The sequence below is a fragment of the Carya illinoinensis genome, chromosome 4, assembly GCF_018687715.1.
Source record: "Carya illinoinensis cultivar Pawnee chromosome 4, C.illinoinensisPawnee_v1, whole genome shotgun sequence".
In the NCBI taxonomy this organism is placed as follows: Eukaryota; Viridiplantae; Streptophyta; class Magnoliopsida; order Fagales; family Juglandaceae; genus Carya; species Carya illinoinensis.
Window position 1 is genome coordinate 12,101,296 of NC_056755.1, and position 25,962 is coordinate 12,127,257.

The window sequence follows — 25,962 nt, forward strand, 5'->3', positions numbered from 1 at the left end:
GCTGTGTCTCACGTAGTGTATGCGCCACAATTGCTGTGACCCCATACATAAGTAATCAAGATGAAACGTGACTGGAATATGAAATGACTGAAGCCCTGACGTAACATAACGTGGCTTGAACATAACTTGAAATACATGACCAACTTGAGATAGAAACATTTCGTAACATGGCATAACATATAATAGACAACATATTTAACATGACATACTTGCAACAGTGAATATTACATGACTTGACATACATGTAATAGATGACATACTTAGCATGACGTACTTGTAATGTACAGTAATACATAACAGAATATATTATGTAACAGATAAAAATTGATGACAGAATAAATTCTGTATAATAGACAATTACGTAATAACTTGGCATGGCATGACATATATGATAACACACATACATGCACTGTAGTTCCTTTACTTAGCACACATACACAGTAGACTGCTAGTAAGTTAAAAGCTAACTTACCTCGATCTCCGCGTTTCTTATAAAACTTCAAGTGCGATCACGAGGAACTGTAATTAGTAATTCTAAAAGTTAGAACTAAATCACTAATAATTTGAAATATGGAAAATACTAACTTAAAGAGTAAAATTTTCATTTTACTCTCTACATGTGGGAAAATGACCGTTTTACCCATAACTTAAGGATTTTGCATACTAACTCCAAAAGTTTTCAAAATTTACATTTCTCATGTAAATTTTGTCCTAAACTTAAATATCAACTCAGAAAAATTTAAAACAAAACACAACTATGAAGAACACACTATGGCCGAAACATCCATAGGTTATTTTTCTTATTTTTGTTGCAATTCCTTCCAATTTCAAAACTCATGCTTAAACCAAAATTTTGCAACAAACATCTTCCAATCCTAAGTTCAAAACCATACTTAAAACATCCATTTAGAAAAAGCTAATAATTAACACCAAACTGTTTTGTAAAAAGATCCAAGCACTTGAATCACAAGTTTTAACCTTAAATCAAAACATCTCCAAGAATTTCAAAAATCAAATCTTATTTCTAACATATTCATAATATCATCCTAACATCAACCATGCTTTAAATCATCAAACTAAAGTCACCAAAATCACAAAATAACATTTGGAGTTTTTAGTTTTACACTTAGTCCAAAAACAGAAACTTTTTCCTCAACTAGTTTTGATAAATCTCTTGATCTATGACTTATAAATATATGATCTTCAAACCAAACCATCACATGGTTTAAAAAGATGTCTTAAAACATATATAAGCTTCTAATTCAAGATCACATGGTTAGAAATTAACCAAAACATAAATTTAGCCAAGAATATCCACACTTTGGCTTATTTGAATATCTCTTTGCATAAAATTTCATATCTTTAAAACTAACATCAAATATCTTCAAAATAATAATATAACATGTATATAAGATACTTAGGATTCTCTAATAAAATTATTAAAGTCATTAGAATAGGTTTAGACCACCAAAGAGTTAAACTTTTTCAAAACAGAAACTGTTTTTCTTCTTCCAGTTTCTAAGTTTCTAAATCTAAGAAAATCTTTCATCAAAACTTTTAATCATGCTAAAATCCTCAATCAATAGTCACATATACATGTTAACAATACTCCATAAAAATTTCGGACCAATATCTATCCATTAGCTTGGTCAAAAACTTCAAACTATAACATATTCTCCAATTTATCTCCCAGAATGACCTTTTTATAGTTTACATAATATTTGACTGACCAAATGATCTTCAAATGGGGCAAATAAGATATCCATGTAAACTAGACTAAAAAATGAACAACTTATATGAAGGAGACTTTATGATAAAACACTTACAAAACCTTCGAAATGGGTGTGCAAAAGACCTCCTAAAAGCTGTCTGAGAGAAAGTGTTTGATATTCTTTCAATGGAAAGTGTAAATGAAGATAATTTCGTGGGGAGAAGTGGCTGGAGATACTTATGGATGAGATATGGAAGAGATGTGGCTGGAGTTGAGTGTAATTTTCTCCTACCCAAAATATCTATAAAAGATTATCTCATAATATTCTATCCAATAGTATCTACAAAAAATCAACTTAAGATATTTTTATCTAATAATATTTATAAAATCAACTCAAAATATTTTTACCCAATAATATTCATGAAAATTACCTCAAGATATTTCTTTTTATCCAATAATATCTACAGTTTTGAACAGACGTTTTGTCCGAAAATGTGAAAAAATGTTATTGCGCCATAAGACTTTAAATAATCCTTCGAGTCTAATGGCACCAACCATAATACATTTTGATACTTCTAACTATCTCCAATAATCAAAAATACACTTCTGATACCATAGTAAATAATAATACTAACTATGTAGTTAGACAAAAGCCTATACGATTAATGGATTCGTGAAAACTTATGGGGTTTTCACGAGGTTCCTAAGTTAATAGAAATTTCACAATTGAATTTCTAGCGGGCTGTTACACATACACAGCTAGTAAGGTGGCTCAAGTTTCTTTTCTAGGGTGTTCAAGTTACATGGGATGCCGAAATAAGTGATTTCAGACAAAGATGCTGTGTTCCCTATTGTATTCTGGAAGGAACTATTTCAATTGCAAGGTACCACGTTAGTCTTTAGTTCTACCTATCATCCACAAAGAAATGGACAAATTGAAGCTCTTAATAAATGCCTAGAAGGGTATCTAAGATGCTACATTGGAACCAAATAAAAAGATTGGAGTCTATGGCTTCCTATGGTTGAGTGGTATTATGACACCACAAATCATTCCTCCTCTGGAATGTCTCCCTTTGAAGCATTGTATGAATATCCTCCACCAAGGCTACTTTCTTATGTTCCGACCATTGCAAACGAGGCTATTGACCAGCAACTTCAAACAAGAGAGGAAATTATGATCTTGTTGAGGGAGAACCTACTTAAGGCATAGCAGAGAATGAAGTGGTTTGCTATCCAGAAGAGGACTAAGAGGAGTTTTGAGATAGGAGATTGACACTTTTTGAGGTTGTAGCCCTATAGGCAGAAGTCAGTTGCCTTACACCATAGCCTGAAGTTGGCACCACGTTATTATGGTCCTTTGAAAGTCTTAGCAAGGTTGGGAGCTGTAGCATATAAGTTGGATTTACAAACTTCATCGAGAATGCACCCAATGTTTCATGTATTTTGTCTCAAGAAGAAGTTGGGGTAGCAAATTTCACCACTACCAACTTTGCCACTAGTGGACCGAGATGGAACCATTCAGCTAGAAATTGAAGCAATATTAGACAGAAGGATGAATAAGGTGAGGAATTAGGCTAAAGCTGAAATTTTAATTAAATGGAATAGTGCACCTCTAGAAGACATCATGAGAGTCCTTGTGGAAGTTATGTGATCTTTACCCTCACCCTGTGGGTAAGGTTATGTGAAGAAGGGGGGTTCTTGTAGCCTTATGGTCAAGGCTTTTTCAAGAGGGGGTGAATGTTATGGGCGTGGAAGCAACTACTAAGTTAGAGAAGAAGAAGAAAGGACAAAATGCAGTGTTGAGGATTAATAAAATGGTGTGTTGAGAACTAGTAAACGGTATGTTAGATGATAGAATGGTGCGGTGTGTTTAGATTGTTAAAATGCAACGTTTAAGCTCCATTTGATAGTGTTTAGTACTATTTATTATTTTATCACTATTTTTTATTATTGTTTAATATTTTATCATTATTTTTTTAATTACTATTTATAAAATATGTAAGATTACCTTACTACCCGTACCCAAACGTAGCTGTTTAATTCTTGTAATTCTCTTGTTGTATAAAATTATAAATAAGGGCGAGATGGATGATAGAAAGTATTTTTCTCATATGATGGAAAGTATTGGAAGTTGATTGTGAATGTACACTGGGAGCCTTGGATTTTACTCTAACTAAATCCGATGCAATAAAATCAAATTTTGTTCGTTCTGAATTTTTGTTCTTGCTCTGTTTCTTTACTTTCAAGAATGAGGTTTGCTACGGATCAACCACTGTTCACAGCTAATCCATAGCACACCTTACGTGTAAAAGTTTTTTTTTTTTTTTTAAACACAAAGTCGATTCCCTCTCTCAACTCACCCAACCCTGTCGTGCGCCACCTGCAGCGCCACCGACCACCTCACCGACTCTTCCTCACACTGGCGACCCTCCAGTCATCTTTGACCGTCCACGGCAGGCCCCACGCGCAGCCCCCTCTCCTCTCCCGAAATGGGTCTTATATGAATTTAGCCACCATGCCGCTGCCGTACGCCAGCCCAGTCACCACCACCGCCGAGCCCCACGACCTCCCAGCAACCCCTACCGTCGAACCCAAGTCACGGCAACCCTCTCCTCCCTCTCCATTGCATCTCACAACCCGAAATAGGTCTCCCCCTTTCTCGCCTCCATGCCGCTGCCACCGTACGCCAATCCAGCCACCACCACCGAGCCCCACGACCTCCCAACAACCTCCACCGTCGAACCCAAGTCACGGCAACCCTCTCCTCCCTTCCATCGCATCTCACAATCCGAAATGGGTCTCCCCCTTTCTTGCCACCATGCTGCCACTGTACGCCAGCCCAGTCACCACCACCGAGCCCCACGACCTCCCAACAACCCCCACCGTCGAACTTAAGTCAGCAAACCCCTCTTCCCTCTCCATCGTAGCACACATAGTCCCGGTAGTTTGCCATTTTTGGGAGTGGATGGCTTGAGGGTGTTGGGGCCTTAGGGAGAAATTGAACAATCTGCTTAGCCACGTAGGGTGTGTTTTGGCTGATGCCAAACAGTAGATGATGCCAATACTTTTTCTTCGAGAATACCCGTGGGCCGTAACACAATCCTCGTTTAGTTCTAATAAAGAAACAGAAACAAAAACAAAAAGACAACTGAATCGTGGCGGCAATGCTGAGAATGAGATAAAGCCTGGAACAATCCAATCCCTCCCTCTTCTTTGGGGTAAACGAATCAACAGATTGCTTCTCATCACTCTGTGACTCCTACACACCCTCCGCTGTCTTGCAGATACTCTTGAGTTCGACGCAACATAGAAAGCAAAAGTACGGAGAAGAGAAAAGAGAGCATGGTAAGCTGATTGCGAAGACGAGTGGTACACGTGGCGAACCTCCCAATCAAGCTGCTGATGCCCAGCACTTTCACTAACATCAAAGAGATCGCACTTAAGACCATCCCTTCTGCTTCCAAGAAACCAAGCGCGTCCTCGATTCCCTCTACGGCTTCGAGGTCGAGAAGTTTCAAACCCTCAACATGGAGCTCAATAGGAAGAAGAAGCGTGGCGGCCTGTTGGTCGCAAACCCGACCACAAAAAGGCGTACGTGACTCTGAGAAACCCTCTCTAGAGCCAGATGAACAAGCAATCCAAGTCGAGCGTGATGGAGAAGGCTCGGGTCGAGAAAGTAGGGGACAGATTCGGCAATCGCCAGCATGGAAACGTGGCGAAATTTCCGTGGAGCAATATGAGGTTTGCTGGTGATGCGAAGTAGACTTTAATATGAAAGGTCAAATTTTAACATGATTTTTTTCCCTGTTGAGATTAGTGAGCAATGGGATGTTGGGTGTCTAATGCCTTTTGATTTGTGAACCGTTTGATGATTTAAAATAAGTTAGTCGTTTGAGAGAAAAGAAGAATTAAAGAAGCCTTTAGATGGAAAGTGGATTGTGGAGGATTAAGATTTGGATAAAGAGAATTCTGTGATTGATATTGGAGCTCCTTTGTCCAAAAATGCATGATTGGCGCTTCTCTAAGAATTTTTGCTTACCGACTATGCATGGTATATAGTTTTTTTAAGTGTGGTAGAGCAAACCATTTTGCTTGATATGTAAACGGTCATGTATCATGTTCACAAAATTGTGCTTCATAGAATGTCTATCATTAGACTGTAGGTTCTATGAAAATACCATAAATCTAGAATTAACATATGAACAGAAGTACGATCTTATAGAATTAGATTTTGACAACGGATAACTTTTGAAAATGGAAGATGATCATAATAGATTGATTCTGCATGTGTAAGAGAAGTGGTGAGACTGTGGCTCTTCTACTGCATTGTAAGATTTCTAGAGCGTTATGAGATGGTGTGTTCTGCAGATTAGAGCTAACTTGGGTTATGCACGCCACAGTGGTTGTGCATTTGGCCAGTTGGACAAATCTAGGAAGTATTCCACAAATTACAGCCTTGTGGAAGATGATTCCTATCTATATTCTGTGGTGCTTATGGCAGAAGCGAAATGACCAGATGCTTGAAGACAAGGAGCGCTCATAAGAGGAACTTAGATCTCTTTTTATTATAACTTTATTTGTATGGGCCATAGCTGTAGATTTTAATGGCCTCACTGTTCATGACTTTTTTGTTTCTATTTCTTATTCTTAATAGGTTTTACCTCTTGTATACCATATTGTGTACTTGGGCTATCCCTATTCTTATTAATACAATCCTTTACTTAAAAAAAAGAAGAAGAAATATGATCTTCTCTTTTTCATCGCTAACTGATACAAATTCCATGTGCATCTGCTATATTTTTTGAGCTTGGACAAGCGATAAGGCAGATTTTCATATTTCTCTGCATGATCCTCTGAAGGCTTTTTGATGGACTTAGCATTTATAGTACAGGGTGTTTTTTCGGATGGTAAGTCAATTAGGAAATGGAGAACCTTCGTCTGAAGCGGTTGGGTATCTGCTGTCCAGCTCCAGTTTCTTTCCCATCCACTCTAGTATGGAAAGAGTTCTTGATCTTCCTCCAGCTGAAACTCCATCGGAATATGTTCGTTTGCTTGTTGCCTAGCTTTTCATACTCCCGTTGTAACTCAGAGTAGTTGTTCTGCAACTCTGCCATATTCATCTTAACAACTTCAAGCTCTGTCTTGAGCTTCTTTATCTCTGTGTCTGACTGGTTTCCCTCCTGTTCGGAGATATTGCCGCTTGGTGCTGGCTCTTTCTCTTGCATTACTGCCCTCATCTTTACTTGTTCTGAAGACAGCACCTGCACGATTCATCTTTATTACTAGGGAGAAATGTTAAATTTGATATGCATCATACTGGTATGCACTGTGCGCATGGGTTTTATGTAGATTGAGTGCATGTATTCCTATTGCTTTTCTGAACGACTGAGTTTTTTTTTTTCAGTGCATCTTTTATATTTACCACGTTGGCAGGGGCTGTGCTCCTGAGGTTTCTGCAATATTGCTATTTATCTGATGTGTCCTTTATATTACTTGTCTCTTTGACTTTTTGCTGGAAGTACTTTGTCGGAATGATGACATTGGGGCCCGGTAATCACACTATCTAATGTTAGTTCTAAAATATCTGGTCTCTTCCTTCTCTTGTTAGTTGAAATAGTTTCATTAAAACCAAATATTTAAACTTTGCAGGATATGAAAGACCGACTGTTATGACCTATTAAAAGACCTATGAAGGTTATGGAAGATGAGGCTCTAGAGTTCTTGGAAATAATACCTGGACAATGGTTCGTAGAGGTAATCGATCATTTTGTGCAGCATGCATGCATGCGTCAAAAGACAGTTTCTCACAGTTCATTATTTTGCACAGCCTTCTCCGGTCATGCTCAGATAGTGAAGGATGAGTCTGAAATGTAGATTACATTGTAGAGTTTAGAAAAGAAATATTACTTTCACCCCCTTGCCCAAAAGGAAGGATATTATATTATACAAGAAAAAGAAGAATGAGAAAAAGTTAAACAGGTAACCTTGAGGTAGGTGTCAATGGCCCTGTAGAGACCATCATGGCATGGTCGAGCATTTTCTGGTAGTGATTCAGCTAAAACCTGAAACTTAGTGATAGAGAGGTTTGGGTCTGTTGCAATCTCAGCTAGGTAATTATCTAAGATCTTACTAATATTGCATTTTCTAGACTTCTGTTGCTGTTGCTGCTGTTCTTGCATCAAAAAATAATCCAGTATCCTTTGCACAACATCTATGTCATGCATTGTGCATTGTTCTGAACTGCACCAGCCATTGATGAAAATTAAGAAGTATTGTTTTTATTTTACTTATAAAAAAAATTAACTAGTATTGTTAATTTGATGGATTATGATTAGGTTTTTCTGGATTATAATGCCAAATCATACAATGTAAGAAGAAAGAGTAAGCAATCACTCACTTTAGCAGTTTGCCTTGAATGGCATTTTTATAACTAGGGACCAGAAGATCGTTCACATTGGCATCTTCCAACATCATCCCGAGTCTCTTTTCCAACTCTGAAATCAATGCTGGTGTTGCAGAATATAGCATTGCCATCTTCAACATCTTGAACAGGAACTTGCATGAAACAGCTTCTTGTTGAGGAGGAAGTAAGCTTACTAGGCTTTCAATAATTTTTTTTTGCTCCTTACTGTTTCCACTGCCCCCTTTTTCACTATAGACACTAAACGACAGCTCAATCTTTCCATGCCCATAACCTCTTAGTCCTCCTAACTCCATGTCCATACCTGGCAGCCATCTATCTGCGTAGTGCATGATACATTTACCTATGATCTCTGGTTTTGTTCCCTTTGACCTTATTGCAGCTATAATCTTTATGAAATGATCCATATGAAGGGTAGCAACATCATCAAACCACCAGCCTTCTTCAATAAGTTCATCTTCAGTTAAGATTTCTCTAGAAGCCTTCCAAGCTATTGAGTCACAACATCTTCTGACTATCTGGAGATTTTCAGCCCATGGAGATAGAGTTTCACAGGATTTTAGAACAGTAATGGTGTCTTTCCAAGAGGAAAGGACTACAAATGTGAGGAAAGCTTCTGTCTTGGTGATGAGATTTCCAGCTTCAAACTCTTCCGTCATCTCTAGAAATTCTGATGCACATCTTAGTGGAGCAATGTTGTTAGAATTAAAGCCTACTGGGAGACCATAACAAAATTTTAGAACAAATGCAAATGTTTCTGATCCTCCTGGGAAGTTTTCAAGCTTGACGTCGTACCCCGAATTTAAGATTGAAGGCTGAAGTTCTAATCGGTGTATGTAGCCACATTTTGACACCAAGGGATACTGTTTCAGGAGAAAAGAGTTAATATATCTGGGTATGGGATGGGGTCTCTTACCCTTTATGCATCCCAATTGATATGATTTAGAGCTATACAAAAAGAAGTTTTACACTGATGATCCAAGAGGGAGGATCGAGACAAGAACACTCACCAGTAACAAAAGACAACTATGACTCTAATTGTTTTGGCTCATTCCTTTCAGAATTGTGAAAAATATGTTCAGAACTTATTTTTCACGAAAATCTATCAAAAAATTATTCAACCATGTGACTCTTGTACGATTATATGCTATATGATCCTAGTCAATACAATTAATTTCTCTAATTAATGAACAAATTAGATCGAGTGCAAAGTGGTGTCTTGACGTGCATGAGCCTGATGTGTATTAACCTTTGATATATCTTTGCTTTTGAAAGGTCAGGATTGTAGCTTTCATATAGCTAGCTTGCCAACAAGGAAAAAAACAGTTATCTGGACTTTAGAAATTGAGATGTATTTTGTCTTGTTTATATACGGTTACCTTGTGAACATTAAAGGTGATTCCCTGAACTTGGACTGATAAATCTTTAGGCATTGGTGAAGGAACAAACCTGAAAAGAAGATGGCACGGGACACAGAGATGTGAAGCTGTTGAAAACACAAAAGAATTGGAGGAAAAATAAGCAACAAACTTGTTATGCCAGAGAAATCCTATATCAGCTTAGATACTCTCTAGGAACAACGATCTTTGTTTTTCATATGAGAGACTGGATTTTATTGTCAATCATGAACTAACTATTATGTTACCACGAGAGTTCTTTCTCTTGAAAGCTATTAGCTGTAGCGTTGAGTTTGCTGTCACCACCGGCACCGGGGATTACAATGCTTTGGTTGTCAACTTGGTCGTTGCCATCAGAATCACTGCCAGGGCTTGGTGGTCGAGAGACTTGAGCCACTTGAAGAGACTTCTTCATGGTGATTCTCTGGCTGGAGAGGTACCTGTTATGAGTGACGAGATATATAGGTCAAATAATAAGGCATTGGAGAATGTGGGGTATGCTCCAATTAAATGCCTGAGAAATTAGCATGTGGTTGGAATAGGGGGTACCATTATGAGGGCTGGTGTGGATTCTTCATTTTCTTCCTTGCATGTGTAACAACTGTCATGAAATTCGATTATGACATTAGGGATGAATTAGGTCAGCGTCAGTGAAATACAGAGAATGTTGGGTTCATGTTCATTTTGAGCCACAAAATTAAACATGGATTGGGACCAATGTATAGATGCTTGTGTGGTTTGAGACCAAAGTAGCATGTAGATATGTTAACTTAATTGTGGGTCTCTTATGACAGAAAATGCATAAACATTGATGTTACACTTACATCTGTTGAAATTTTTGAGGTTGAATCCATTATCCATTTAATATTCGTATTTATCATTCAGATTTTTTCAAGTCCTTGTATGAAGTGGACACGATGGTATTAATTTTTCTTTAAATTCTACAAAAGGAAAGTTACTTCAACAGTAGAAGTACTATTTTTTAAGTTTCCTTCTATTAATTATTTGTTGCATGCTTTGATTTATAAATATCTTGTGTGAAATATGCCAAATAGAGATGATTCAATGGACTTGACTGTCTCGCAGCGTGCACCTGCACATAGCCATGTGCTTGCGCCGGGGAATTCAGAGCTGCTATCCCAATCGTTTGTTCCCCTGCATGCCAAAGATGCCCTGGCTGGTACCCCATTTCTTCCCCATGAATGATGTTGACAGCCGAGGACAGGTTGTTCTATATATAGAAGGATTCACACTTCTGTGCTGCTCACGGATTGATTCTGTTACCTTACATTACATATTCATGCAAGAGTTGTGTAAAATATACACAATCAGTCTATTTGATGGGTCGAACTCCGTCCTGTCTAGCTAGGAAAAGGGTACGTGCCAACCATGTCATTGATACAATCAAGCAACTTAACCTCAAGGGAGATCTTAAGTGACAAATTAAGTATTTATAACCTAGAAGTTTTAAATTTCACTTATAATACATATCTATATATTTGACGAGTTACGCATTGCATATCAAATTATCAAAATTAACACGTTTCGCCTTCAATTTTCAAATTATCAAAAGTTGACACTTACCATCCTTATGAACAAAAAATAAGTGATGTAACATAATCTCGACGATCAAATCTTAATGAAGTGTAAAGTAACGGTGTTTGATAGTTTGAAGATTAAGCACATCATTTTGATAGCTTGAAGGGCAAAGTGCAAAATGCTTCGAAGTGTATTTATCTATTGAAAAATTATATTTATAAACCAGTGTGAATAACATACGTAATAAAGTGTTTATATAATATAATTTGATTTGAAAAATAAATTATAAAATCAAAAATTTATAAATCAAAATCAGTTGAGTTACATGAATGGTATGCTCTACACACTTGACTGACAATAACAAAACTATGTTATCTGTTTATAACTTTGGTGGGTCTACGTCTACTGCTGGGGACTCCCGTTAATGTATTTTAAGTTTTTTTTTTTTAACATGATTTTTATAACATTTTTTAAAAATAAAAAAATTTAAAATATTATTAAAAAAATACTTACTTAGTCACGAAGTAAAGAAAAAAAACTAAAAAAAAAAAAAAAAAAAAATCCGGAGCCTCATCAAGAAGCATAGCTTTTTTCTTTTTCAACTTTTTATGGAGTTCGGAGAAAAATAGTGGCAAATTTGAATGGAAGACTTGACTTCTGATGCCTACTCTGCACCGTGGTTGGCGGTTTCTCCTCCGGACTATACATATAAATAGATTAAGCTCCAAACATTCTCTGTTTCTCTATCTATTCTCTCTCCTAAAAAATTCCGATAATTTCTGAGATTCAGATCTAAGTCCTCTTTCCGAAGTTTCCTTCACCTTCGATTTTTCCACAATTGGAAGGAGCCGAGAATCGGAGATATGGCGACGGTGTCCCCTCTCGCCAAATACAAGCTGGTTTTCTTGGGCGATCAATCCGTTGGCAAAACCAGCATTATCACCCGCTTCATGTACGACAAATTCGATACAACCTACCAGGTTCCGATTAATCCACCAATGCCTATTTCCTCTCAGTTTTCTACTCGTTTGTACGTTTACGGAATTCTGGCCTCTGATGCCTTGATTTGGTGGTCTATATAGTAGGAAAGATAATTCGATTCGGTTCTTGATCTTTTTCCTTCGTTTCCTCAACGTCGTCCATTGAGTTCTCTGTCATGTTAGGAATGTATGCTTCTTATAAGTTACTACCACGAGAATAAAGAAGTTTTGAAATCGGTCCTGCATGTTAACAATCATGTGTTGTTGTCGAATTAGTTTCGAAGCAAAGTTGAACATAGGCGATATGATACAATATTCAGTACAAACATCCTTGGTTTATTTATCCAGATTTCATGACCTTTCAAAGAATTCGCTGTCCTCTTAGGGATTTATTATCGTTGTCGCTTTAGGTGTAAGTGTTGTGTTTGATTGAACCAAGGTGACCGTTTATTAGATCTTGTGGTGTAATTAGTCGAACCGACTCTTAGCTTTCAAGGGAAAAGAAAGATATAATATGATAGATCTGCATGTGTTATTTGTTGTCAGATGCTGATGTACCTAGTTGTGGGATTAATAGAATTCGCATTCGGTTACTACTGCTAAAAAGATAGAAGGCAACTGAACACGAAGTGTATGAGCCGATCACTCACAATTTGAAAGATGACTAAACTGGGAAAATTAATTATGTCAAATTTCCACATTAACAAGCTTTTGCCTGATGTTTGGCTATATAAATTGCAGGCTACCATTGGAATTGATTTTTTGTCAAAAACGATGTATCTTGAAGATCGGACAGTTCGTTTGCAGCTTTGGTAAGATGTATACCAATTTCTTTTTTTTTTTTTATAAACAAGTTGATTTTTACGCTTGCCTACCCAATTGTTAGGGTGGATAACAGAAGGAGAATGAGGAGGGGGAGGGAGGTGATTATGTTGATAGGAATATTGTTATTAGTAATCATCAATATAAAGCAAATTATTCTGCTTACAAAATTACTCATTAGAAACGAGTTAGTAAAACAATTATGTCAGAATTTTAAAGTAAATTTTAATGTGATTTAGATATTTGTGATGAACTTTGTAGTATCTGATTATGGTAACACAATGTTCTTGCTTTTCCAATTCTTTTCCATGTATCGGTGATGTATGTGCTGATGACATACTTCAATTTTGTTACCGTAATATGATATTATACTCCACAGGGACACTGCCGGACAAGAAAGATTTAGGAGTCTTATTCCAAGCTACATCAGAGATTCATCTGTTGCGGTAGTTGTCTATGATGTAGCAAGTGAGTGCTTAGTCCAGCTCAAAAGAAGTTTATAATTTCCTTATATTATTATTATTTTTAATACTCCTTGCAAGTTCCCATGTCAATTTGAATCTATTTTACATGGATAATAAAAACTTTTTTTTTTTCCCCATGGAATGAATTTAATTGTTTTCTTCTCTCTTTTGGTAAAGAATGGGCTTCATATGACAGATTTTTATTTGCATATATTTGTGAATGTTTGCGAGAGTGTCCATTAATATTCGTGTAAATCTTGCCTCATCCCGTAGATCACGTGAGGTGATTACGTTAAATTGTTAATCAAGAATTAAGATGAAGAACAGCCTGTCTTATAGAGTTTTCTGATTACCTGACTAATCCGTCATCATGCAGATAGGCAATCATTCCTGAATACTAATAAGTGGATTGAAGAGGTACGTACCGAACGGGGAAGTGATGTCATCATCGTCCTTGTCGGTAACAAAACCGATCTTGTTGATAAAAGGTGAGGAAATAAAGCGGGTTTAATATATGTGCCGGATGAGTTATTTCGATTATTTATGGTAGTCAACATTTACCTATGTCTCCACTAATGTTCAAATCTAGTTTGGAAGTTACTTTTACCATGGTTATCCTGTTTCCAAAAATTGTTCTGATTCGGTTGTTTTGGTGACCAAATAGGCAAGTTTCTATAGATGAAGGAGATGCCAAATCTCGTGAGTTTGGAGTCATGTTTATAGAAAGCAGCGCAAAAGCAGGATTCAACATCAAGGTGAGAAGATTTAAGTGAAATAACTACTTCACATATTTTAAGTGAAATCCATGCGTATGATTAAACTCCAGGATGGGGAGTATCTGCCCATCTTCGGCCATGAAAAAACTGAAATAGATTATTCAAGTGAATCGCACTTTTTTTCGAAGTAATGCTCAAAACTTGTATTTAACATTCCTCGTTTTTGTATAACCTTGTTTTTAGTTTCTCACGTTTATGGTATGAAACTTCTATACTTCTATTATTGCAGCCTCTCTTCCGTAAGATTGCTGCTGCCTTGCCAGGGATGGAAGCCCTTTCTTCCGCCAAACAGGAAGACATGGTCGACGTAAATCTGAAGCCCACCGTTAATTCATCCCACACACAACAGCAAGGAGGAGGTTGCTCATGCTAGGGGAATTATGTGTTTCAGATGATGGAGAGATAGGACACAAAAACTCAACCACATGAACGACATATCCGGCAAGATAAAGTTGCAGCAGATCTGATACTTTGCGTTCAACATACCATAAGGTTGTTTCTTAGGTGCTCCCGGCAACAAAAGGAAGAAATGACTCTGTACTAACTAACTAAGGTCGAGCATTTTGGAATCTTTTATTACCATTACCATTCGATTGTTTTCTTTATACTTATCTTGAAGTTTTTCCCAAATGTTGTTGGTGTCTTTACACTGTTCAGAATTTCATTTATTACAGATTGTTCTATTTTCACCTTCCACAAATATCACCCCCTTTTGCAAATCTTTATAAGATCTTCCTTATGGCTTCTACCATGGATTCCACAAGATCAAAATACCATGACACCAAATTGGTCACACACCAAGCTCTGTAACTGTAAAGAAAAAAGAAACAAGGAAATGGTTGGTGGAAAGAACAAAATAGATGGAAGACTATAGGGTTTCGCTTGAGGTCGATTTGGAGAAGGAAAATCACAGCTCTAGATGAGGGACGTTGGCTTCCTCCAGAGCGTGTGGGCGTTTTGCTTTTTTGCTTCCTACAGAGCTCGGGGACAGCTTCCTACATAGGGAGTTTTGTTTTGTTTTTTAAATCAGTTAACACGTGGCATATCCGATATTGGAGCGGCTAAATAGCATTTTCCTTTATTTTCAGCTTCTACCGTAAGACTGGCTACTGGCTAGGTAACCACAGAATTTTATTTTATTTTATTTTTTCTGGGATCACCATATAGACTATCGAAGGTTTCAGTAAACATTGGAACAGACATAAAATCCTATTTGGGCAATTATTGTGTGGAAGAAAAATTCCATTGACATGCCCCACTTATCGACATTTAAGCATTTCACTAATGCAAATCAGTTAGTTTAAAAAATGTGTTTATAAGACTTTTTTATGACTGATCTGGTCCCACAGTAAATACTGTGTTTTTTAGATATTGGCTTTTAAGTAGCAGAGCTCTATGTTGAAGGCAGTAGATAAAACTGGCAAAATGAATATTAGGAGTTACCTGGTTAGTTCATGGAATTGGTAACATCCCACGCTGGGAAAGCAGTTTTGTGATTCAATCATTTAGAACTATTTCAGCCAGTTTTGTATTTCAATCAAATAGCATAAAAAGGAAAAAAAAAAAAAAATGACAACATCACCCGCATGGTCATTGCCGGTGACATTTAAGAATGTTCCGAGATGCATAAGACGGGGCATGAATTGCAAAACTATGAAGATCGTGACAAACTTGTGAGAGTTGGACATTACAGAGAACCTAGTAGAAATGCGAATGATACTACTTATGTACAGATAAAACTCAGAAACATGTTTTTATGAACATTACAAAGAAGCAAATCTCACAGGTAGTTCTCAAGAGAACTCCATAAAAGCAAGTTGAAGCATGAATTAGAATGCAAAGAAGGCGAGGAAATACCGTCAGACAGGAACATAACCATCACCATTCTGCTTGACTCTCAGCGTCAGATATATCAGTACCAATGTTCCCAAACTCGACCTGAAAAAATAATAAAAAAAAGAAACGTGTGGGCAAGTCAATTGTCGGTACAAGAAGTAACAGAAAAAGGATAGCTAAATATGAGACATATAGAGTAATTGACAACCCAGTAGCTGGTAATTGTTAAATATGGCACAAAGAATGAGTTCAGGGAAAAGTGCTCTATTAACCAAATAAATCTATCTGTACAAAGCACATCTCAACCTTTAAGTTCAAGTTCGTCTCCTAGTTTTGAAAGCAGTATGACCTTGTGCTGCCATTGAATTTGTGGATGTATGTAAGACTTCAAACCGTAGGTCCCACTTGCCAGAATGCCGGTGGTACCAGTTTGTGTTTCTAAAATTCTAAGTGACAAGTGTTTCCTATGCTCGAAATCCAAAGTGTTTAATGGACTAGAATCCTATAATCAAGAGTTTATTACAATTTTAACAAGAAGATGATAGCTGAGCAAAGCAGAAAATGGAAAAATTAAAATAAAATAAGAAAAAGTAGGAGGAAAAAAAGAATGGGTTGCTCTCAACTTTACTAAGCCTCATCCCAGTTACTAATACCTACACCACAAATGATTCTCAGTTAACATGTTTTACACTTTTATGTCTTCTTTGCAGACTATTCTTCTTAACATTCCAGGAATACACATTCTATTTTGCATATTTTGACCTCTAACATTCTGCTCCTTGATGGTCTTTCAGTAATAAAAGATGGTTGGCATCTGCGTTAACTACTCTTGGAAAATTTCAGCACCAAGCCTCTAATCCATGCACATGGTTTTCCTTCCTTAACAATTGCTATTACAATTTATGTTTGTTCCTCCTAATCCTAAATCAAGCATCTCTTAAGAATTCTAAATTGAGAATACATCATGGTAATTGTCTGGAACACAGCTCATAATTAACATTAATACGTTGGAGGCTAAAACCAGAGTTTATGGGTAACACTACCGTCCTTCCTCACTGTTGCCATGCTACTTATAGTTCCACCAGTATCTGAGATCAAGTCAACTATTGATTTAATACTGCCATATCTATACTACAAGTAACATTGGGATTATATTAACAAAAATCCAGATCATTCTACAACAAGTGGGATATTTTAAGATGTGAGAAGCAAGTTAGTATCACTATTATTTACGAGATAAACATGAGACTATATTCAGTTCCTTCAGGATCTGGAGCTTACAAGATTGAAAAAAGGAGAACGATCCTCCTTGAATCGAATGAGATCTTTCTTGAATCGAATGAGGCAGCACGCTTATATTTTCTCCATTGATTAGTTGGAGTATCATGGGCCCTCTCAGTCATTGATTTATCTACAAGATAGAAAAGAAAGTTGAGAAGCAAATTAAATGCCTAGTTGTAAAGCAGCTAAAGCATAACGTGTTAGAGAAAGTACAGGGAAGTTAAATATATCCATATTGAAGATTAAAATAATTAGGAACTGCTTCAGAGTATCTATGTAAGAGAAACTATAGAAAAAAGATTAACCATGCAACATACATCTCTTACAATTAAGTTGACTTCATTTTGAGAACAAAGAAATATTCAATACTAAAAAAAAAAAAAAAACACTGCTAGCTTAGGAATATGATAGCAAAGGCTCCAGATAAAATTTTACGAGCTACATTAGTATGAAGAGTTCCAATTTGATTAGCTGTACAAAGCAAAGGGAATATGACCAATGATTCTATCTTCAAGTTTAAGTCAACCAAAACTTTTGGAATTTCAAAGTGTGCATTCCGGTGATTCTTGTGGACTACCAGCTCACCATTCTACCAAAAAATATGTAACTTAAGTTCTCTTGTGCTTGATCTTGTGGCTGCAGAGGAATCATACCGAGCCCACTTGGCTAGAAGAAGTTTTAAATCTCTTCAGAATCTACAGGTAGCCATGCGGTAACTTTTTTTTGGAATGTCTCTTTACTTTGTTTCATAAAGGTTCTTCTTATTCTATACCTCACAAAAATTTGTGATTTGTCAAGCCATCAGTTAAACTCATGAATGAAAAATATTTCAACTATAGTCTGCTCTGCAACAGCTTGCTTATTGACAGAATATCCATTTCTTTTAAACATATACAGATTTGATAAGCCACCATAGATTTTAAAGACAAAATGCTTACATAAATGGAAATATAAATTCTTATATACCTCTCGAAGTGCCATGGTTCATTAAAAGTTGCATCAGTTTTCCACCTATTTTAAAGCTTGCCTGTCTCCGCAACAACTTCTGAAAATGCTTTAAGCCAAAAAGTAAAGCCATTAGGGACAAAGGAAAACAATACTCGTCCAAAACTGAAAGAACAACAAATTAATCAAAAGTCAAATGATTCCAGAACACATTTGTTGCCTGCAACCACTTTAGATATGGTATATTTCACATCAACCAAAGGTCTACAGTAAGAGATGCAGATAAAACTTACAGTTAGCACACCCTCGCTTTTCAAACTTTCCACTACTTCATCAGTAGATTCAAGTGTTTTTGAACATTCTTTTTCATTATTTATGTCAATAATGCAAGGGGGAATAGCATCAGCACTTTTCATTTGCAAATCAATGCAGTTCTTGAAATTCAATTTTGCATCCATGCACATCTGATTTTTTGATGGATTAGAAACTTCCAAGAAGCTTAGAAACGCCAACTCCGAAGCACATTGTTTATTGTTGCCTTCATCAGACAACACTGAAATGCTGCAGACATCTTGGCCCTGCAAAAATGGGAGACTCGAAAATATAAGCAGCATATTTTAACCAATCTCCAAAATTTCATTTTGGCACTAAATAAAGCATTCATAAGAACCAAAGGCTTGAAACCAATGAGGTTCAGGGACTTGGTGGCTTGGCTACAACTCTGACTAGAGAGATAACAAATAGATGTTTCTTAAAGTCAAGAACAATAACAACCGAAAATATAATCTACGACCAAGAAATATGACTAGCAAAAGTTAGCTATAGAATAATCTGTGTAAAAAAAAATCATGGCGCACGGGCATCTTCTCATCATCTCTACAAAAAGAGACAAGGCAAGTTCAAACACAATATTCAGAATTCACTATAAAATAACCACTTGGTTTTAGCATCCTTCAAGAATTTTGAACGACAACTTCCAAGAATCTTCTTGTGTACAACGTTTGAGAGACATGCCAAATTAAGCACACACTCTAGTTTTCAGTGTACAATTTGCTATAAGAAGCATGCATGCAGAAAAACGGTGTTTCTGACATGGTGTATGGGTAGTGAGAAATGAAATATCTTTTAAGCACCAAATTCCCAGTCAAACCAACAGAAATCCCCTTATTTAAGATTAAAGGAAAAAGAAGATAAGGATTGAACTAAGATTAAAGGAAAAAGAAGATAAGGATTGAACCCCAACATCACAGTGAGAAACTTACATGAGAACTGTGAAAGGGACAATTTAATCTTTCTGGAAAGGAAGCCTCCTCAAGAAGAATTGGCAGAATGCCTGAAATGAATCAAGATAACCATTAAAGATGCTTATCCTTAAAAAAGAAAAAAGAAAAAAGAAAAAGATAACTATTAAAGATGCTAACATAAATAAGGTGCTTCACCAGGAAATTGATTTAAGTACAATTACCTATAGAACAGTGATGGTTGACCTCATCAAAACTTGGCTTCAGTAGCTTGAAACAGGAACAGCTGGCAGGTGCTCTGCAACTTCCATCGAGGATGCCCCTGATGTTTTGTTCGCGCTGAAAGTAATGCACATGTCCATGATGTCAGTGTCATGAATGAAAAACCTCCAACTAAAAAAATGAGAATCTTCCCAACCAACAGAATCCTTAATGCAAAACATAAAAGTTCAGCCAATCATTTGCAGGTTTTGAGGGGGAAATTATCATTCTTGCACCACATGAAGAGAAGATGCAGTCCATTGAATCAGCAAGACTTGTAGACATACTTAAATTGAGAATGTGTTAGCAACACGAGAGTCATCGAATTTTACCGACAATGATTATTAGTCAAATTTATTCTCATTAAAGTACAGAGGACACAAGGTGAGTATCAGATTCGACAAGCTTAAACTTTGTTCAATATGTAGAGACACAAAGCCTTTAACACAAAAATACAAAGTTCAACATGCTGATTTCAAGTCGTAGAAAATAAATTTATTGCGGAAGGAACTGGATTAGAGTCTAGTTGGAGAGATTGAGATGTCAGTTCTGAATTTTAATTCTACAAAATTAAAAAGAGAAAAGCGTTCATAACAAGCAGTCAGAAAACTCAATGCCAAGTACAAAAGAAAACCACAAACAAATTACGTCTAGCCAAACAATCCCCGAGGTAGCTGAGGAAACTTAAGAGACAAGATTTTATTTTCTGAAGCCAAATAAGTGAGCCACAAGGTACTGATTTGTTATTTTTTTTTTGCTTTAATGTCTTGGAAACTGAACCTTGTAGCTTGGAACATAAGCACTTGAATTGGAAATAAACAGAGAATTTTAGCGAACAGAACTCCAAATGCAGGTGAATCAGAGATCCGGAGCTCGGAATAGTTCAAAATTGTGACTCACAAGCATATTAAATTTATAAAAGAGAACAGCAACTTTACCTCTTCGAACTTATTCGCAGCCATTGCGTAGAAATCAGTTGAGATTATGAAGCTGGGGGTTCCGTAATGTGTGTGTGTGTGTGTGTGAGAGAGAGAGAGAGAGAGAGAGAGAGAGGAGGATGCCTGGAAGTGAACGTTACGTTGAAGATCGAGGAAGTAGCATTTTTCTTCCTTGTTATAATCGGCGCGATTTGCCAGAAAAGCTCCCGAGTTCTGACTACGACATCCAAGACGTGACAAAATAGTTAGAATATTAAATTACCAATACTACCCTCTCGCTATGACCAAATTGGCCCGTTGATTCACAGTGATACATTTTGAGTAATTTTTATTTAAATAAAATTAAAATTAATTTGTCAAAATTTATACAAAAAACTATAATATGTAATAAAAATAATATATTTGTTTAAAAACTAATTAGCTGATTTTTTCTAATTTATATAGTGAGTTGAAATAAAATAAGATAGGATGAAAGTTGAATAAAATAATATTAAAATAATATTTTTTTAATATTTAAAAAATTAAATTATTTACTATATTTTATTTAAAAGTTTAAAAAAATTATAAAAATTAGATGAAATGAGTTTAGGTTGTTTTAGTATTCAAATTAGGCTTATTATATCTACAAAAGGTGTAAAATAATCTTACAAATTAAAATGGTTTTATTTGATATATTAAATTTAATTTATAATAAAAATAATTTTATAATTTGATAAATTATATCACAACACATTAATTTATTACGTAGAATTAGTTTTATGTAATTTTTTTATTATTAGAATATTTTCCAAAATAAATATAAAGAGATTTATAAATTCAAACTCGATTTGTTACCGTAACATACACGTCACTTGCTTGCTGTTTCATATCAATTGATCCATTTAGGCAGCCACTAGACACTAGGCACCAAAACGATCACGTGGGTGGGGATTAAGCGAGATGTGAAGGGCAAATTAAGCGACAGGAAATTAGGGAAATCTTCGGAGATGTTAGGGAACGTACGGGATTTGTCTGGACGTTGGGATTAGCTGCATGCATGTGAAGCCTTAAAGCAAGAAGAGAGAACAAAAAGGCACTAGAACACAGACAAGGAGACAAAAGTCAATCAAACGGAGTCACGGGTTGTAAAACTATTCATAACCTTGATCCGATTCTCTTACATGCATGCACACAGATCTTTCGAAGAGACGGTGATCTAATTTAAATGTCATATATATTTTATTGAGTAATGCTATTTATTATTTTAAGTTTGATTATTTTATAAAATAATGTAATATTAAATAATTAAAAATTATTTATTATATTTTATTTATATATTTATTATTTAATATCATATCATAAAATAATAAAATGATGATAAAAGTTAAGATAATGAATAATTTTTTTTTTTATTTTAATATGATTGTTATATACAATTATAAAGATTATATAATTATTTTTAAAAAAATAAGATTTATTATTAAAAAATTAATTTCATTTCTTGTAAGTTTCGTATTTATTTATTTTTTTTAAAATAATTAGGTGGCGCTTGTATATTGACGACTGTAATTATTATTTCTCATATTTTAATGGTAGGTAAATTTTATTTTATTTTATTTTTTTTAGATTTATATATCATAAGATTGTAAATATTATTTTAATTTGTTTTAAAAAAATTAAATCTATTTAAAAAATTACTTTTTAAGATTGTCTTTATTTTTTCAAAAAAAAAAAAAACTGTAGGGAGATATATAACATTACTCGTTTAAAAAAACATATAAACATAATATGTGAATTTTACAATATTTTATATGGTCTACATATATACCCTCATGAGTATATATATTAATATTTTGTTTATCTGTACATTAATTATACCATCCAATTTAATTAACTAATAAGATAGAATCTCATTCACTGGGTGTGACAGACTGATGACTTTGGTTTGGGCTGTTGGTTTCTTTGGTCAACTGTAATGATCTAAACCCGTTTATTTCAGGTTTACACATCCTATCCATATTGTGTACGTAGTGAGGTAGCTAGGCTTGAATTTCCTAAGCAACAAGTACGGGACCAGCATGTTTGTTGAAATGCCCTACGTGAGTCAGAAACAGATGATTCAGACCCTAATTTAGGACACGCTAATAATAGATAGGGGAGTCACGGGGACCAAAGCTCAGCTGAGAGTTTCGTAGCAAAATAGCAAGGAAAATGCTTTTGCCACCGACAATGGTTCGGATGCCCCAAAACTAAAGGATTTTTTTTTTGTTTTTTTGTTTTTACTGAATGATTTAGAAAGTGTTTTTTAACGAGCTTCTGAGTTTTAATTTTTAAATTGTTAAAAAATTTTAAAAAAATGTAGTAACAAATATAATTTACAATATCAGTACAATATAGGAACACTTTTCTTGACCCCAGCATTGTCCAGATAATAATATTCCTTGCTTCCGGGCCACCTACCCACCTGAAAGTGTCGAGACTCGAGTTATTGCTGAGGAAAAGTACTAGCATGGATCGATCTTGCGCCCTTTGTGATCAGATGGAAGGTAGCTGTTTCCCAAGCGTCGTTCATTTCACAGATGCAGTTCTGGGCCACTCCCCACCCACTTGATATTCTCGACCACTTCTCCGACAAATTAATTAAATTATTCTAGATCAATGGATGAACGTGGTACTTTGAGATTTAATTCTACGTCCTAATCAGTCATAGAGCAACCGAAAACTTCTTAAAATTACAAATTCACGTAACTGAATACGATACCATAGGTTACATTATAAAATTATATTTATTATAAAATAAATTTAATATATCATATGAAGTTATCTTAATTTATAAATTTATTTTTATGAAATATTTTTATACTATAACAGTTCTCAAATCCCAATCAATAATATTTAATCCCTACAGTTGCATTTTCTAGATGGTAAAGATCGAACTGCAGACATTTTCAGAAAACTATTATATCATCTATATCTTTAAAGATAAAGATACGACAATAATGGTCAGACGAGGAGTTTTCCATTTTATAATTTTATCTCCATGGATTAGACTTAGACAGGAAATTAAGAAAATGAAAATGATAAATCTACAATTAGTCTATAATTATTTTATAACTTTATTTAAAATGAAGGGTAATCATGTAAAATTAAAATTATTTTTTAATAAAGTGATATAGTTACATTGGTTAATTTATAAGGAGTTGTAAAATAATTATAAAAAGGTTAGTAAAAGAAAAGGGAAAAAAAAAAAAGGAAAATGATAGTACTTTGACTCCAAAAATATGTCGACCAAATGTGTTTATTCAAATATTTTTATTTATTTATTATTAATGGTTAGGGAAGTGACTATTAATAAATTTATATTTTTTATTTTTTTAATGCTTAAATATATTTAAAAAATAAAATAAAAAAAATTATTTATACTAATATGCATACTTGAAGTCCACATTTAGGTCCCTTAACTGAATTAATTTTAAATTAAGTTTAACATTCAAATATTAAAATTTTAAATTATTAAACTTATCTTAACTCAAAACTTTTTATACATGATATTCATAATATTTTTTAACTTAACATCTTTTTATATATAAGACTCATAACATTTTTTTAAATTTCTATAAATACATCTAAATTTATATTAATATTTAAATATATTTAAATTCATCTTAAATAAATTTTATAAAATTTATTTTATTATTTTAACTCGTTACCATTTATAAAAAAATTTAATTCATTTTAACTTGATTCAACAATCAAACAGACGCACCAAGATTTTTCAAAAGAAAAAGAGACTTTTAAAAGACGTGCGGCGTGCGGCTTTCTTTTCCGGATAGAAATGGTTGCGATTGAAACAACCACAAGTGTGAAAGTTGGACTTTGGGCCTATAGAACGGGCTCCAAACTCTTTTAGTATTTATTTTGTTTTTGAAAGCGGACTCGTTCCTACTTTAAAAATGACCCGTACCAGAGCATGAGCCCAAAAAAATAGAAAAACACTGGAGCTTAATCATCCCTTGCAAAGTCAGATTATTAAACATTATTTTTTTATTTTTTCAATTCTATAATACGGGACCAGAAAACAATAAACGTATAATAACTTTTTTATGATAAAACTTATATAATTAAATGATGATAAATGATATTTTTCAAAACTCAGAATAAAAATAGATTTTCGTGTTATATCCATCCTTTATCCCTATATCAATTAGGCGGTTTTTTTAGTTTTTTAGATGTTTGTAACTAGTAAAATTTTATATAGTTTTAGCGTGCAAAATTTTCTTATGTGTTTTTTTTATTATTAAAAAAAATCAGTACATACACGTATATTAGTATTTCAGACAAAAGTACTGATCTAGTTGTTCACGGGTGAAGAAAAAATGATTCAGTCTAGTTCAAAATCGGATCGGTTCAGTTTGGTTCAAAATTGGTTCGGTCTAATATCAGTTTTATTTTTCTCAAAATCGGCCAAAATCGATTCAGTTTTCTTTATTCTAACATTGGACCGGTTTATATATATATATATTATATAAAATAGTTTTTATATAATTTATATATATAATTATATAAAAAATAATTTTATATTATATATTAAATTACTAATTAATATAACAATAAATCTTAAAATCCTATTGTTCATATATAATAATAATCTAATAACATAAAATTAATATAATATAAAATTTTAATCTTAAATAAGAACATTTGATCATATGTTATTAACATAAACTGTATATATTAATGATAAATACATTTTATAGCATAAAAAATTATAATATATATTTTTTTTGTAAACACATTTCTATACATTTGATCGTATATTGTAACCATATATAAATAAATTAGTATATGATCAAATGTAAAGAAGTGTATATCATCAATATACACTTATAGAAAAAGTATATGTAATCATCATATTATCACTAACATATATGTAACCAATCATATTGTCATTAACATATATAATCAAATCTATAAATAAGTTAAACGCTAACATATTATCACTAACATAAATAATCAAATACTATATCACTATATAATACTATTATATATATACACTAATATTAATATTATTAGTAATCCACTATATATCACTATACTATAGTTATACTAACTATGTACTCCATTAATATTATACTAAAATCAGATCGAAATTAATAAAATTGGAAGTATTAATTTAGGAGTGTGGTATCGATTTTTTAAATTTTAAAAATTAGTATATACTAATATAATTTTAAAATATATAAACTTTAGACTCTACTGTGATTTGAGATTTGATCGAGGCATTACAAGATCTGATCTAACACGCATCTATATTATATATATGCACACCTATCAACATACGTCAGAATGAATTTGCAACCTTATTATTCCT

The 25,962-nt window shown here is 34.2% G+C and overlaps 4 protein-coding genes across 27 annotated transcripts; 2 read left to right on the plus strand and 2 right to left on the minus strand.

Annotated features, from left to right (window-relative positions):
* Nucleotides 1-4,803: 4,803 nt before the first annotated feature.
* Nucleotides 4,804-10,983, plus strand: LOC122307249. 23 transcript variants are annotated; one of them, XR_006241686.1, is made up of 4 exons: nucleotides 4,804-5,489; nucleotides 6,112-7,279; nucleotides 7,361-7,465; nucleotides 10,616-10,983. XR_006241686.1 is itself a non-coding variant. In XM_043120002.1 (3 exons), exons 1-3 carry the CDS (start codon nucleotides 5,114-5,116, stop codon nucleotides 7,390-7,392), a joined length of 402 nt encoding a protein of 133 aa, XP_042975936.1. In that variant the 5' UTR covers nucleotides 4,810-5,113; the 3' UTR covers nucleotides 7,393-10,424. The 23 variants fall into 23 exon arrangements, 2 of the variants coding, with proteins under 2 accessions (XP_042975936.1, XP_042975935.1); XR_006241688.1 differs by having other exon boundaries at nucleotides 4,804-5,452; XR_006241685.1 differs by having other exon boundaries at nucleotides 4,805-5,489; nucleotides 6,080-7,279.
* Nucleotides 6,252-9,944, minus strand: LOC122307248 (BTB/POZ domain-containing protein DOT3-like). Its single transcript, XM_043120000.1, has 6 exons — nucleotides 9,778-9,944; nucleotides 9,512-9,581; nucleotides 8,109-8,995; nucleotides 7,696-7,951; nucleotides 7,446-7,574; nucleotides 6,252-6,972 (listed from the first exon to the last, which is right to left on the minus strand). Exons 1-6 carry the CDS (start codon nucleotides 9,942-9,944, stop codon nucleotides 6,628-6,630), a joined length of 1,854 nt encoding a protein of 617 aa, XP_042975934.1. The 3' UTR covers nucleotides 6,252-6,627.
* A 675-nt stretch (nucleotides 10,984-11,658) lies between the features above and the next one.
* On the plus strand, nucleotides 11,659-14,810 carry LOC122307739 (ras-related protein RABH1e-like). 2 transcript variants are annotated; one of them, XM_043120810.1, is made up of 6 exons: nucleotides 11,659-12,048; nucleotides 12,790-12,860; nucleotides 13,250-13,338; nucleotides 13,711-13,822; nucleotides 13,999-14,089; nucleotides 14,340-14,810. In XM_043120810.1, exons 1-6 carry the CDS (start codon nucleotides 11,932-11,934, stop codon nucleotides 14,481-14,483), a joined length of 624 nt encoding a protein of 207 aa, XP_042976744.1. In that variant the 5' UTR covers nucleotides 11,659-11,931; the 3' UTR covers nucleotides 14,484-14,810. The 2 variants fall into 2 exon arrangements, with proteins under 2 accessions (XP_042976744.1, XP_042976745.1); XM_043120811.1 differs by lacking the exon at nucleotides 11,659-12,048 and adding an exon at nucleotides 12,117-12,679.
* Nucleotides 14,811-15,733: 923 nt separating this feature from the next.
* LOC122307738 lies at nucleotides 15,734-20,798 on the minus strand. The gene is made up of 7 exons (XM_043120809.1): nucleotides 20,613-20,798; nucleotides 19,638-19,752; nucleotides 19,435-19,505; nucleotides 18,466-18,750; nucleotides 18,194-18,272; nucleotides 17,228-17,357; nucleotides 15,734-16,048 (listed from the first exon to the last, which is right to left on the minus strand). Exons 1-7 carry the CDS (start codon nucleotides 20,634-20,636, stop codon nucleotides 15,970-15,972), a joined length of 783 nt encoding a protein of 260 aa, XP_042976743.1. The 5' UTR covers nucleotides 20,637-20,798; the 3' UTR covers nucleotides 15,734-15,969.
* Between the last annotated feature and the right edge of the window lie 5,164 nt (nucleotides 20,799-25,962).